The sequence below is a fragment of the Heloderma suspectum genome, chromosome 7 (genome assembly GCF_057233095.1).
Source record: "Heloderma suspectum isolate Gila_16-S chromosome 7, 16-S_ref, whole genome shotgun sequence".
In the NCBI taxonomy this organism is placed as follows: Eukaryota; Metazoa; Chordata; class Lepidosauria; order Squamata; family Helodermatidae; genus Heloderma; species Heloderma suspectum.
In genome coordinates this window covers 15,600,467-15,616,297 of record NC_139464.1, presented here as the reverse complement: position 1 = coordinate 15,616,297, position 15,831 = coordinate 15,600,467, and the positions used below count along the sequence as shown (strand labels likewise).

At 45.4% G+C, this 15,831-nt stretch overlaps 1 protein-coding gene across 3 annotated transcripts in view; it reads left to right on the top strand.

Moving 5' to 3' along the window:
* The window catches only part of SOX5 (SRY-box transcription factor 5), a 738,693-nt gene extending 727,194 nt beyond the window's left edge, over window positions 1-11,499 (top strand). For all 3 annotated transcript variants that reach the window (XM_084809162.1, XM_084809164.1, XM_084809161.1), the window contains 2 exons: window positions 1,142-1,358; window positions 10,772-11,499. In XM_084809162.1, the coding sequence (XP_084665288.1) occupies window positions 1,142-1,358; window positions 10,772-11,078 (524 nt within the window). In that variant the 3' untranslated portion in view covers window positions 11,079-11,499. The remainder of the gene's footprint in view (window positions 1-1,141; window positions 1,359-10,771) is intronic.
* Window positions 11,500-15,831: the final 4,332 nt, after the last annotated feature.

The window sequence follows — 15,831 nt, the reverse complement described above, 5'->3', positions numbered from 1 at the left end:
GATTGGATTAGTTGCTGGCACCTCCAAGGTTGCTCCCACATCAGTCAGGACTTTGTGCAAAAACTCAGCCTGTATTGTTCCTCTAACACCAATTGTGGCACTTAGAACATCGCACAAGTGATTTACAGCCCACTGATAGCATGGAATTACATACCTAGGAGGGATAACAAGGCTACCAAGTCCCATGGCCTGCCCCACCCCAAAGGATCAAAGCGTAGACCTCAATGGGGCAGGGAGAAGGTGCCCCGAAATAAAGTAACTGCTGGGCAAACACTCCAGGTGACTTTAGCAAGTGAGCAATTAGGAGGCTGCCCTGAGCAGAGAATGGCTAGTTATGGCACTTCCAATGATCTTTGGGAGGTCCCATAGGAGCAGTATAAGTCACCATCTACCTTTCCCCATACCTTGATTGAAATTAAAATACAAGGGTACCACTAGATCAGGGGTAGCAACGTGGTGCCCATGGGCACCAGTGCGCCCCCAGACACTTGTCTTGGAACCCGTCGAGGTCTCCAGCCCTTTCTACTTTGTTTTTTCATTAACACATTTTCTTACGGACAACTTCAAAGCAAGGTGGGGGCTTCCATCTGCAGCCAACTTCATTTCCCATGAAGACCTCTGGGCCACACATGGAGATTCTTAGGAAATGCAGATGGCAGGTGGCTGAAGGTTGCTTTCCCCCACAGTGGTCTCAGCCACCAAGAAAAAGAAGGGGGGAAGCAAAAGGGACTCCTGTAATTTCTGTCTGGTGAGCTGGGGGTGGTGTAAAGAGAGCAGCAGGGGGCTAGGGGAGGAGCAGTGGTAAGCCGCTGGGGATCAGGGAAGCAGCGGGGCTGCGGGAGCCAGCTGGGAGCAAAGGAGCTGTTTGGCGTGTTGGGGCTCAGACCCTGCCTCTGCATTGTAATCAGTTTTGCGGGACAGATGACTTGTCCTTTGCCACATCTCCATGGCAGCCATTTTGTGGCGGTGCCCAGGACTATTCCTCAAATTGCCAAACATGCCCACAGCCCCCCCAAAAAAAGATCCCCTATCCCCAGGCTACTCACAGCTCATGGGTGGCCAGTTGGCTTTGGTGATGGCTTCCACTGCTTTGAACCCTCTCAGAGATGGACAGATCTCCTTTTCATTCTTCCCCCGGCAGGCTCTCGCTGGAAAGCTATGACAAACCTTGAAAAGCAGCCATACTATGAGGAGCAGGCCCGCCTCAGCAAGCAGCACCTGGAGAAGTACCCGGACTACAAGTACAAGCCCAGGCCAAAGCGCACCTGCTTAGTGGACGGGAAGAAGCTGCGGATCGGCGAATATAAGGCAATCATGCGCAATCGGCGTCAAGAGATGAGGCAGTATTTCAATGTTGGGTATGGGCCCTTCGCGGCGTACTACATTTACCTCAGTGGAAAGGGCAATGTGTAGTTTAGCCTTGCAAGCAAAATGCTGCATTAGGCGTTGGCAGGAATCCGGGGTTTTCCTGATGCAAGGTGATGGAATTAAAGGGGCCAAGTTACCTGGATGCCTCTTGCATCTCTTCCCCCTCCTCTCTCCCCCACCCACACTCCGGAGTCTACTCACCCAACCACATCAGCACATGGAATCCATGGGGAAAGCCAGGGCCACCATCCACTTCAGCTGGCAGGGAGCTGGTTGCCCATATCCAGCACCATGCTCATAAGTTGACTTTGGGCACGTCGCAGCAAAACTCAGAAAACGGCATTTCCACTTGCAGATATTGCCACGTTTGGTTCCCAAGGGCTCCTGTTAGATCCTGTGGGATGGAAAGCAGGGCATGTACACAACCACCCCATCCTCCTGTTGATCCCCAAGACCCAGTAATTCAGTGGCATACTGCCTCTGAACTTGAAGAGGCCAGATAGTCATGATGACTTATAGCCATTGATAGGGCTCTCCTCCATGCATGGGTCTGTCCCCCTTTTAAAGACATCTAGCAGCCAGTGATCACACCACATCTTGTAGCAGTGAATTCCATGTGGAGTGCTCCTACTCACTGTTCCACTCAGTTAGTTATGCCCTCTTCCATGATACTCCATTTCATTCCCCACTCCCACCTGATTTTCTCTTCCCCACCCTACCAACAATTGGTCAGCATTCCATGGTCACTGAGCACACTCAGTCTTCATTGGGCTGTGTCGCTCACACACACACACACACATGGGTCCTGTTTTCTAAAGATTTTTTGCACTTCTGCAAACCTTGGGGTTCCCCCAATCCTGCTGATACCTCTTGTGCATGGACGGTGCTGTTTGGGCTGCATAAGCAGCAGTACTCACACCTGAACATCGGAAATAGAATGGTGTGTTCTGTAAAGAAGTATTTTCTTTTGTCTGTCCCGAATCTACTGGAAAGGAAGAGAAAGGACACTGCCCAACTCATGTATGGAATTTGCTGCCACAAGATTTTGTGTTGGCTGCTGGCTTACATGGCATTACTGCTTGATAGCTGAATAAATGCATGACCCATCCAAAGTTAAGCACTTCTGAGTCCCATTTATTTTTTCAGCATGAGAGCTAAATACAGGTTTACATCTCTCCTGTTGAAATCAAGGAGACTTAAAAGTGCTTTACTGTGGCTGGACCGTGCCCAACGTTTTTGGAACGAGAGCCAGCTGTTTGAATCTGGTTAATGGACGTCAGTAACGATGAACGGAGATGAATCTGTCCAGCTACTGCTAAGTGTCACCAGGCAGTTTTTTAAACAGCTACAGTGTGCATTGTAATAATAAGCGGCTCAGCCCAGAAATCTGAGCTGCTTAACCCTGTGGTGTTGGCAAGTCCAGTGATCCCACTGGTAAGCACTGAAACAAACATAGGGAAGAGAGCCAACCCTTGGCATCAGGAGATTAAAAAGAGAGGGAGGGGAGGACCTTTTGGAGAAAAGAATAGGCAGCAACAAAGGCTCCAAAATTCCACTTATCTCACCAGTACTGATGCTTGACGATGTTAGGGGGGAATTAATCTTGCAAGATTTGAAATGTTATTCAACTTTCCTATTGAGCTTGCCAAATTCTGTCTAAGGGGTAGGATGGTGTGGAAATGGAGGCAGTTTTGTCTATGGGTTTACAGAAATGTGCGCCCCAAGTGAGGTCCTTACAACAACAGGACATATAAAGGGAGCAGATTTTGGATTCTCTGAAGGACATAACATTTGTCAAGTTGTGCAGCTAAGGCTGCCTGCAACTACCCCGTGCTAGGTTAGGTGCACTTAGAATGGATTGATTTCAGTGTCTTAAAATAGATTTTCTTCGATACATGTTTTGCTTTGCATAGGATGAGGGTGTCTAAGGCGATGATCCTAATTGGAGGAAATCGGGATTTCTGAGTAAACATGGCAAGGAGGGGACTACAGATAGCTTTTCAGAATCCTAAAGGTGGTATCATAGGAGCTGCTGTTGTCTGCAGCCCACAGTGATCTCTGGAGAGCTGAAACAAGACCCCTGAAGCATGCATTTATTTAATATATTTTTAACCTCCTTTCATCCAGTGGTCTCCAGGGCAGTGTACAAAAGTATACATAAAACTATTCACACAAACATATAGATAAAATATAATAAAAACAACCAATAACCATAAAAGAATGAAATTTCACCTAAAATACCTGGGCGAATAGGAATCTTGCACCAAAAAGCCCTGCTGTAATAATTCTGGGTAGATGTTGGTGTGGCTATTGTGGGTGCCTATTTGATACATACACACACACAAACACACTCCTTCCATCCAGCCCATGCCTGGTGGAAATTATTTGCATCAGTCCATACATGTGCACATCCACAAAGCCCTAATAAAAGACAGACAGACAGACCTTCCTTTTGGAGTGAAATTGACTAGATCAGAAGCTGCTGGTCTAGTCAATTTCACATCACCTTTGAATTCATTGAGACTAGGGTCTAGTTTTCAGAGATGGTGAAGCTGTGCCTGGGCAGTTTCAGTTCAGACTATATGGTGGGGCTTCACAGAACTGGATGCTCCTTTATATGAAAATCCCCTCCATGTAGAAAACTAAATATCAAGGAGAAAGATTCTTGCCTAATCTTCTTGACATGACAGCCCTCTAAGGGGGCTTCAATCCTTTGAGCCCCCGCTTTCACTCTGAAGTGGTACAGATCTTCTCAAACTGGGGAGAGGTAATGAGCAGGGTACCGCAGGGCTTGGTCCTGGGCCCAGTGCTCTTCAACATTTTTATGAATGACTTGGAGGAGGAGGTGCAGGGAATGCTGATCAAATTTGCAGATGACACAAAATTGGGCGGGATAGCTAATACTTTGGAAGACAGAAGCAAAATTCAAAGCGATCTTAATAGACTGGAACGCTGGGAGAAAACAACAGAATTACATTTAATAGGGATAAATGCCAAGTTCTGCACCTAGGAAAAAGAAACCAAATGCACAGTTACAAGATGGGGGATACTTGGCTCAACAACACTACCAGCGAGAAGGATCTTGGAATTGTTGTAGATCACAAGCTGAATATGAGCCAACAATGTGATGTGGCTGCAAAAAAGGCAAATGCTATTCTGGACTGCATTCATAGAAGCATAGCTTTCAAATCCTGGGAAGTACTAGTTCCCCTCTCCTCAGCACTGGTTAGGCCTCATCTGGAGTATTGTGTCCAGTTCTGGGCACGACATTTAAGAAGGATGCAGACAAACTGGAGAGGGTTCAGAGGAGGGCAACGAAGATGATCAGGGGACTGAAAGAACTGGGCATGTTCAGCCTTGAGAAGAGAAGACTGAGGGGAAACAGGATAGCGCCCTTCAAGTACTTGAGGGGTTGTCACAAACAGGAAGGCCAGGATCTCTTCTCGATCATCCCAGAGTTCAGGACACGGAATAATGGGCTCAAGTTACAGGAAGCCAGATTCCAGCTGAACATCAGGAAAAACATCCTGGCTGTGAGAGCAATACAACAATGGAACCAATGACCTAGGGAGGTGGTGGGCTCTCCCACACTGGAGGCATTCAAGACGAGGCTGGACAGCCATCTGTTGGGGATGCTCTGACTTGGATTCCTGCATTGAGCAGGGGGTTGGACTCAATGGCCTTGTAGACCCCTTCCAACCCTACTATTCTATAATTCTATGAGTCCAAACACAGGTTTACCACCTCAGTGAAAACTAGGTGAAGAACAGTGGCCAGAGTTAGGAATCTGGAAAACAAAACAAACAGGCCTTTTCACCCCACAGCAAGGCTCACTGTTCCCCTTCCTTATTACATCAAGCTACCCATGTTGAATCAGGATGAATGCCACAGTAGTGGTAAGAGGGAAGTGGTTTCCAGAGAGAGAAATCGTCTGTACAGAGCCAACATTGTCAACCTTCAGGTAGATAAAGTGACTCTCATTCAGAGATCATTGCACCTTCCTCATGAACAGATAGTCAGCACTGTGTTATTCTGACCAGACTGGAGGAAGGGGTAAGTGATAATCAGTCCCTTGTCCCCAGATAGTTCTGTTTGTCTTGTTATAATGCTTGAAGAACTAGCAAAAGATTTGGAAATGTAGCAAGGAATTCAGAGCCAACCGTACCCCAGAGCCTTTAGAGATCATTCTGGGGCTTATTATACACACAGCATAAAGGACCAGGGCAAGGTTTCACTCTCAATTAAGCCTGCTCCCCTCCAGAGATCCCCCTCTTGCCTCCTGTGGCAAAGCTTTTCCTTGCAGATGGACACACCTTTGATGACATTACAATGTGAAGCATGTTCTGCACAATATTATCACAACTGAATTAGTCCATGCTGCAAGACAACAAAAGGAGCACTGGTGCTAAACCTCTAGGTTTGCAGGGACCCTGGAGCTTTTGGGGGGATATAAACACAGCCGGCGTTCCAAGATTTGGAGAAAGAATTCAGGCCTAAAATAACTTGGCTCTTTAGTACACTTGCATGTGATGTATTTCCAAGCTTTCAGTGTCTGGAAAGGAGGGCTTTAAGCAGCTGCTTGGAGTGGCGCTTCTTCCCACGTTGTTATTATTATTATTATTAATATTATTATTATTATTAAATTTATTAATCGCCCATCTGGCTGGTCACCCAGCCACTCTGGGCGATGCACAACATACCACAAAACAATTTAAAACAATAAAATTCTACCATAAAAAAAAATTTTTAAATACCCTAACCCACCCCAAATGCCTGCCTGAACAACCACGTTTTTAATGCACGACGGAAGCTCATTAAAGAGGGGGCATGACGGAGTTCCCTAGGGAGGGAGTTCCACAGAGTGGGGGCCACCACAGAAAAGGCCCTCTCCCTCGTCCCCACCAGTCTAGCTGTCCTGGCTGATGGGACAGAGAGAAGGCCATCCGAGGCTGATCTTGTTAAGCGGCCTGTCTGGTGCTGCTGGAGGCGCTCCTTAAGATAGGCTGGGCCGGAACCATATAGGGTTTTAAAGGTCAAAACCAACACCTTGAATTTGGCCCGGAAAACAACTGGTAACCAGTGCAACTCCTTCAGCACTGGAGTGATGTGATCTCGCCAGTGGCTGCCTTTAATCAGGCGAGCCGCCACGTTCTGTACCAGCTGCAGCTTCCGAACCGTCTTCAAGGGTAACCCCACGTAGAGCGCATTACAGTAGTCTAAACGAGAGGAGCATAGGAACATTATGATTGCATAGGAACATTGTGACATGAGTTGTCCCCATCTTTTAATATTAGATAGAGTGTAAGATTAAGGAAGCTGCCTTAGGTTTGATATTGACATTACTGGAGCAGCATGGATGCCATTTTGTTGTGGTTGGATGAACATGTATATAGGAAGCTGCTTTATATGTTGAGTCAGACCTGTGGGCCGTTTAGCCCAGTATTGTCTATGCTGCCTGCAGTGGAGGCTGGTGGCTCCAATGTTAGTGGGGCAGTGCATCCGCTCTGGGTTTCAGTCAGAACCAGTCAGAGCTCTAAAGGAGCTATGCAAAGCACCTTGGATAGCTCCTTTAGAGTTCTGACTAGTTCTGATCGAAACCCAAAGCCACCAGCCTCCACTGGCTCAGTGGCAGCAGCCATCCAAGGTCCTGCACAGAGGTCTTTCCTGGTCCTGCTGCCTGAGAGCTATACAATTGGAAATGGAGGCTTCCCTCAAAACACAAATAGCAGCTTTAGAGAGGCAATTTTTGCCAGGACTGTGGTAGGGAGAGAAAGGGTTAAACATCTCCTTCCCCCCACCCACTGTCCCAAGGTTTCTGCACTGCTGCTATTTGCATAACCAAAAACACATCTTAACTGTATTTGCGCTATTGACACCATGTCTAGTTTAGCCCCAGCAGAGGAGAGAGAGAGAACAGGACTCTGTGATGGTCTACAGAGGTCCTGATGTATGCAGGCACCGAGTACACATGGGGATGGAATTGAAATAAATACAGAAACTGAACTGGGGACAACTAGACCCCAGCGAAGCTATACCTAAGCAAACAATGAGTTATATTAACATATAGGATATATCAACTAAATGATGCAGTTACTCCAATTTAATGTAAAAATAAGACATTTCATTAAGCCATATAATAGAGGAATACACCTATTTAGAAATGGTGACTGGAGCCTGTAGTGACTCCCAGGGTTGATGCCTGTGGGGTTTTCTCCTACCCCTAGTCCCATGCTCATACACTTTTTCATACACTCAAAACCTCTTGGGAAGATGAATAAAACAATCATCCTGAATGGTTGGTTAATGCTCCTTATCTTAATTGCTGTGTCCATGCAAAGTTGCTACTGCATTGTTAACTTAGAATGTTCACAACATGGGGGATTCAGACCTCTAATAACTTGAATGTGCAAGGTTTAATTAATTGGATTTCCAGGGAATATGGAGTGACATAGATCCAGTGGGAGTTTTTACATATTTTATCACCTTTGGGGTCACTTATAACTCCAAAACAAACACATACATACATTATATTTCAATATTGCCCAATACCCAAAGCTCTCTGGATGGTACACAAAAGTAAAAAACAGAAGATACAACAAGATGATAAAACATAATATAAAACTTTTAAAAGTTTAAAACTACGATATAAAACCAATGTAAAAGCCAGCAGCGCAAAATAGGTTTATTTTATAAACCTATTTAAATATTTATAAACCTAAATAAATAGGTTTGTTTTATTCTAAAAATACAATAACCTATTTAAAAACAACAAAACCTGAAGAGCTAAAATGCCTGGGAGAATAAAAAGGTCTTGCTTCACCTGGTGCTGAAAAGACCACAACTTAGGTGTCCGGTCGGTGAGCCTCTCTGGGAAGGGTATTCCAGAACTGGGTGCCAGGACTGAAAACGCCCTCTCCTTAGTAGCCACCTGCCTCACTGCATGTGGCAGGAACACCCAGAGGTGGGCCTCTGAAGGTGATCTTAGAGTCTGGATTAATAAACATACTGCCCTTATACAAATCTATGGCACAACTACACTTGGCGTACTGCGTACAGTTCTGGTCACCACACCTAAAAAAAAAGTTAATGTAGAGTTGGAAAAAGTGCAGAAAAGGCCAACTCAGATGATCATGGGGCTGGAGCAATTCCCCTATGAGAGAAGGGTACAACAGCTGGGATTGTTTAGCTTGGACAAAAGGCCAGTAAGGGGAGAGATGATTGTTCAGTCGTTCAGTCGTGTCCGACTCTTTGTGACCCCATGGACCATAGCACGCCAGGTCTTCTTGTCCTGCGCTCTCTCCCGGAGTGTGCTCAAGTCCATATTCATTGCATTGGTGATGCTATCTAGCCATCTCATCCTCTGCCGTCCCCTTCTCCTTTTGCCTTCAATCTTTCCCAGCATTAGGGTCTTTTCCAGGGAGTTTTCTCTTCGCATTCGGTGGCCAAAATATTTGAGCTTCAGCTGTGTCCTTCCAATGAGCAGTCAGGGTTGATTTCCTTTAGGATTCACTGATTGGACCTCCTTGCAGTCCAGGGGACTCGTAAGAGTCTTCTCCAGCACCACAGTTTGAAAGCATTGATTCTTCGGCACTCAGCCTTCCATATAGTCCAGCTCTCACAGCCATACGTTGCTACTGGGAAAACCATAGCTTTGATTATACGAACCTTTGTTGGCAAGGTGATGTCTCTGCTTCTTACTATGCTGTCTAGGTTTGCCATAGCTTTCCTCCCAAGGAGCAAGCATCTTTTAATTTCATGGCTACAGTCACCGTCTGTGGTGATCTTGGAGCCCAAGAAAATAAAATCTGTCACTGCTTCCATTTCTTCCCCTTCTATATGCAGGAAGTGATGGGACCAGATGCCATGTGTACAAATTAAGCATAGTGTGGAGAATGTGGACAGAGAGACATTTTTCCCCTTCTCGCATAATGCTAGAACTCAATGGGGTCATCCTATGAATCTGACTGGTGGGAGATTCAGGACAGATAAAAGGAAGTTCTCCTTCACACAGCGCATAGTTAAACTATGGAATTTGCTGCCACAGGATGTAGTGATGGCCACCAGTTTGGATGGCTTTAAAAGCAGGTTTGACAAATTAACAGAGGATAATGCTATCAGTGCTATTAGTCCTGATGGCTATATGCTACTCCCAGTATCTGCGGCAGTATTCCTATGAACACCAGATGCTGGGGAACATGGGTAGGAGGGTGCTGTTTCACTCACATCCTGCTTGTGGGTTTCCCACGGGCGGATGGTTGGCCACTGTGTGAACAGAATGTTGGACTAGACAGATCCTTGGTCTGATCCAGCATGGATCATCTTATATCCCAGAATGCTCATCTTCATGGCTCATTTTCATCCCAAAATGCAGGACATGGAATAATGGGCTCAAGTGACAGGAAGCCAGATTCCAGCTGAACATCAGGAAAAACTTCCTGACTGTGAGAGCAATATGACAATGGAACCAATGTCCTAGGGAGGTGGAGGGCTCTCTCACACTGGAGGCCTTCAAGTTGAGGCTGGACAGCCATCTGTCGGGGATGCTCTGACTTGGATTCCTGCACTGAGCAGGGAGTTGGACTCGATGGTCTTGTAGGCCCCTTCCAACCCTACTATTCTATGATTTTATGATTCTATATTCTTATGTTATGAGCAGGGATGGATGGACTTACCTCCATCCAGTTTTGGTGGCTGCTTGCCAAGCCACTCCCACGTGCTCCTGCTGGGTGCGCCGCACATGCTGCCGGAGCGCCCGACGAGTGCTGCGGGGCTGCCTGTCCTCTTAGCAAGCCTCCATTTTGCATAAAAATGGCAGTTCAGGGTTTTCTGAATATGTAATGCTATGTAAATGGAAGCTGTAAAGGGACCGTTTATGCACATTATAGGCGTAAATGGCCCATTCACACCTGTAACATTGCGTAAATGGCCCCTTTATGGCCTCCATTTATGTAACATTACACATCCAGAAAACCCTGAGTCACCATTTTTATGCAAAATGGCTGCTCCCTAAGGGGATGGGTGGCTGCTGGGTGTTCATGCAACGCACAGGCGCTTGGCGAGCAGGGCCGGTAAGTGGCAGCGGCTTGGCCAACAGGGTCCAGGAGCCCAAGCAGGGGAGAGTCTGTCGGACTCCACCCCCTTCTCGGATTCTCACGACATCTGCAAAATCAAATGAGCATGTACGAGAGAACACTCTTAACCATGCCTTTTCCCCCATGTGCCGTGTCTTTTTAGATTGTACACCAGTGGGCAGGGACTGTTCTGTTTTACTAAGTATGTGTAAACCACTTCAGGAGATTTTTTGGCTGAGGAACAGGATAAAAAAACACTATATGTAAATACATACGTACATACATACATGCTTATCTCCTTTTCATGTTGTTTTTTCCTTTCCTGCCAACAGACAGCAAGCACAGATTCCCATCGCGACGGCTGGCGTGGTCTACCCAGGGGCCATTGCCATGGCAGGGATGCCCTCCCCACATCTGCCCTCGGAGCACTCGAGCGTGTCTAGCAGCCCAGAGCCTGGGATGCCAGTTATCCAGAGCACTTATGGCATCAAAAACGAGGAGACCTCTCACATCAAAGAGGAGATGCAGACCGATGACATCAATGGCGAAATGTACGATGAATATGACGAAGAGGATGACGATCCTGACGTGGACTACGGCAGTGACAGTGAAAACCACATTGCAGGACAAGCCAACTGATCAGGGGTCCCAATTCTTGGTGTTGACCTTGGAGGACTTCAGTGGAAAGCCTCAGCTGGTTCCTTACCCAGTGGCCAAGCACATGAACTTAATCCTCATACACTGACTGTTACTTAAAACTCTTAGTCTTAGTTGGGACGTCAGCTGATGAGTAGACATCAGCCTGCATCAAAAACTTTTTAAAAGCAAAACAAAAACTTTTTAAAAGCAAAACAAAAATTTTAAAAGAGACAAATGGCTCAGAGGAAGAAACCATGACAAAGAAGACAACTAACGATGACAAAAAAGAATAAAATAATGGACGAAAATAAGCTATGGGTAACATAATGCCAGTAATTCAGCTGCTATACCCAAGCACTGAAGTCTTACCCGTTCAACCTTTTATTATTATTTTTTTTCAAATAAACTTTATGGCTGTTTGTTCTACAATGTTCTAGAAAATTCTCACTCAGGTACACAGTGCCAACAAGTGGCTTGTGAATGTGTTCTGTTGTTTTGTGCTACAGTTTAAAGAAAAAATAAGATTTGGGGGTGGGGGCCGGGGGGGGTAATGCACCTGACAAGGGGGGGGGGGAGATGATACAATTCTTCATACTTCCCCTTCCAACTTTCCCACCTTCTTTTCTTCCTCCTTTCCAGAGTTAGGGTTCAAGGCACTTATGCGTCTGGCTGGAATGTGGAGACCAAACCAGTTTTGGCCCATGCGGCATTGTGCATTCTAATTCATGGTTGTTGCTGTTCAGTGGCACAGAAGAGATCCTAGGGGCACCCTGCGTAGGTGGTTCAATATGTAGGAGCTGTTCGGAGCCCTTTGGTGGCTTACACTCGTGCAAATTGATTGCTGTGCAGGCGGCAATAAACCTTTGCATGGTTGCATCATCCTATAGCCCATGCTTTGTGAATTTATGAAGCTGCTTTATGCCAGGTCCGGACAAGCAGTTGCTCTCCAGTCTCTCAGCCAAGGTTCTGAGTTCAGGAGATGAACCTGGGGCATTCTGTGAACAAAGTATATGCTCTACGACTGAGCTATGTTCACAAAATGTCCCAGGTTCAATCCTTGGCATCTCCTGAACTCAGAACCTTGGCTGAAAGACTGGGGAGCAACTGCTTGTCCAGACCTGGCATAAAGCAGCTTCATAAATTCACAAAGCATGGGCCTTTCTTCCCTGAAAAAGATACAATTTAGTCTTCTGGAAAACACAATCAGTGGGTTCTACATTTGGCCTCCCTTCTTTATTGGTCTATGCCCATCTTTAGATGGGTCCCTCCAGTCATCAGTTGCCACTTGACAAAATCACCTAGGAAGACTCACATGTCTTTCTCCCACCCTGGTCTCTGCTCAACCTTGATGGGCATCAACTGAGCATATCCTGCCGCATGGGCTGCAACTGGGCATACCATATTTCTGTTGCCACCACCCCAACCAATCAGCCTCATCCCTTCCAGACAGGGCCTCCTTTCATCAATTGCACACCGGACGTAGTCTTTGAGCAAGTGCCAAATTCGTACCCACATGCCGAACAATTTCCATTTCATGTTTTTCATTCCCCGTTGGTTGTCTTTTCTTTATTCCTTTCATATCATCTTCAGTCTTAAGTTAGGGCAGTGTTGTGTCTTAGACAATCCCTTGAAGAACCTAATTACCAGCAGCTGGTGAGGTTAGATTTCTTTAATTAATTAAAAAAAAAACTTTAAAGGAAACTGTAGATGCCATTCTCAGGTGAAACAGAGAGAGAGAGAGAGAGAAACTTAAGAGGGTTTTTTTGTTTTTGTTTTTAAGCTCTTGGATTTGTGTATGTGTTGTGTGTGTTTATGGTACTAACAAGAAAACATGTCAGACAATTGTTAGGGAGAAAATAAGTTACTAGATGATATTCCCAAATGACTGAGTCTGTATGGCATCCTTAATTTACACTTCAAATTATTACTACATGTAGAAGTATATTTTCAAGCATTTACAGATAAAGTGTAGTGTTGAGGATTCTGAAGGGTTAATGTCCTAATACAAGCATTGGGATTAAAAGAGGATGGCCAATGTGATGTGTTCAGACTTTCAGGCCCACAGTAACATCCACCATGTGGTGGGAGCTGAGCACGGCCACCAGACCCCATGCAAATTACATCTTGTGTGAGCTGTGAAAACCATGTTTGATGTATGAGTAATTCACCCAATATGTGCAGTCCTTCTCCTTTCCAAAAGTGGGGTGCAGGTAGAGGTCATTAAGAGTGAGCAAGGCAAGCATTTCTCACTAGTTGTCATTCACATGATGATGGGGGCAGACACTGGTCCCATTACCTGGGACCCATGGTGTGAAGTATGCTACCTGTTACAGGGTCTCATGTCTGAACTTGGCCTTTTGAATACTGATCGCTAGCCTAGCCATGTGTTGCAAAATGTGACATTAGCCTAGCACCACTGGGGTATTGTTTGGAACAGTACCAATAGAGTTCGGGGGAAAACACCTGTAAAGCAGGAAACCAAAATTTAAAAAGGAACAGCTGCACCAATTGAATTCCCAACACATTTCGACACAGGTCTTTTTCAAGGGAATTACAAACCCTTAGAAACTTTTCTGGAGGAAGCAAAGGAGAGCAAATCCTCCAGAAAAGTCTTGAGGAATTTTTAATTCCCTTGATAAAGACCCGGGTCGAAACCTTTTGGGAATTCAATTGGTGCAGTTGTTCCTTTTTTGATTTTGGTATTATTTGGGTATTGCAGGAAGATTCCAACAGGTGAAAGAATTTAGGTTTCATTCACAAGCCAAATAAGTCAAAGTATTTCACAAAGTACTTAAGCAGATTCCCCAACCCTATTGACAAGTACATACGGACCGAGGCGCCCCAAGGTACGCACAAAACTTCCAGTGCCTAACATCACCGCATTCATTCTGATACCAGAAAATATTTGGTGTGCACAATCCCATTCCATTGGCCATTCCCCCATTTTGGAGTGAATGAGAAAGAGAGCCCTGCTGTCATAGCATGTCCTGTGTACACTGCACCTTTGTGAGCTTTTGGCTCCCTATCAGGATGAGGAAGTAAGGTGCTTTGGAGTCCATGGGCTTTACTGCCACGTTGTTATTATTTTTAAGACTAGTGTGTTAACCCAAATAAATGCAGTGGGTCTGTGTCGGCTAAATGAAAGAGCTTTGGCATAAGTGGTGTGTGGTTCAGACTGCCAGGTGGCAGTCCGCATCTTATTGCAGTGCAGCCCTATAGGCTTGATGTTGACTCTTTTTGGAGTAAATGACACCTGCTGGATTGCACTTTAGCATTCCTAACCTTTAAAAAAAAATGATTTTCAGCAGCAGCTGTCCGAGTGGCATCCATGTTAACACAACATTGTGGACTCATAGGTGAATCAGGAGAGCTTTATTCTGCTGTTCTCTGTGCCACTATTAATCCCATTCTCAGCAGTTTACTACTGCAGATAGCTACATAGAGAGAGCAATGTACAGTGTACATGTAAACTGTGATTGTGGTACAGTGCAGAATCTAAATGGAGCTTCTTGAGAATCGCAGTATTCATTTGTTTTTTTAAAAAAATCAAGCCTAGTCTAGCCCTTACACTTGCAAAGGCATTTGTGAATGTGTGTGGGCAACACCTGGTAGGATCTCAGAAGCTTAGAGAGGTTGGTGAATAATATTTCTGATGGATGATAGGACAGGGGTTTATGTGCCCTGTATAGCTCCTTTGACCACCCCAATGGCCAGAAGAAATAGACTGAGGCTGCAGTCCTAGACGCACTTACTAGAGAGTAAGCCCCACTGATTGATTTTTGGGTCAACTTGCATAAGATTGTGCTGTGAATGATGAAGGCCGGTTTTTAAAAGCACAAAAGAAATAATGTGGGGAAAGAAAACAAGCAAGAAATGTGCTTATACTGCATTATTTATGATAGTTGCAGAGAGCTTCGGCTATTGGGCGGAATAGAAATGAAATTAAATAAATAAATAAATTTGGGTTGCCTTGAGGCAGAATTCTGGGGTTTCACTTTTAGGATGGTGCATCCCCAAGTCCACCTATGTTCTGTTACCAGCGCACCTCATATCCAGCCATTTCTGCCTTGTGTAAAATGCTTTGCAGCCACACAGCTGAAGGCAATGGCAGCTCTTCCCAAGAAGTGTTGCCAGCCTAAACTTCTGCACCAGCACCTTAAATTCAAAAGGTTAGGACCATGCACTGGCCAAGCAGTCCAAAAAACCCCATCCTACAGCCTTGCTTGTGTGTCCAGTGTTGAGATTAGGTTGTAAATTTAGCTGATAGCTAAATTAGCAAAAACCTCATTGATTCAATGAAACAGTGTACTAAAGGAAGTGGAATGTCCCCATTAAGCACCTACCCACCCCGGGCAGATTGGACAAATATCTCTCTGGGATTCTTCAGTCATTGTATCCCGTCTCAGTATGTGGGAGTGGGTTTGTTGACCGTAGAGGTTTGTTCCATCTCTCTAAGTCTATTGGCTAGTCATACACGCATGTACATCACTTGATTGTTCACCCGGTCATTACTCAATGCTTTCTGACTCTCATGTGAATATGTGTGAAGTGACTCCTTTGAAAAACATTGTATAAAGATTGGTGGGATGGATAGTACCAGAGGAAAATGGAAATCCCATGGACATTGCGGTCTTAAAAAAATCTGCCCATATTCAGTGGCTATAATGTGCTTGCCTGGGTATGTCCATGGTGGTGGCAACCCCTATCTGACTACAGTGCAGCCATCATAAAAAATGAAGGTTACCATCAAATA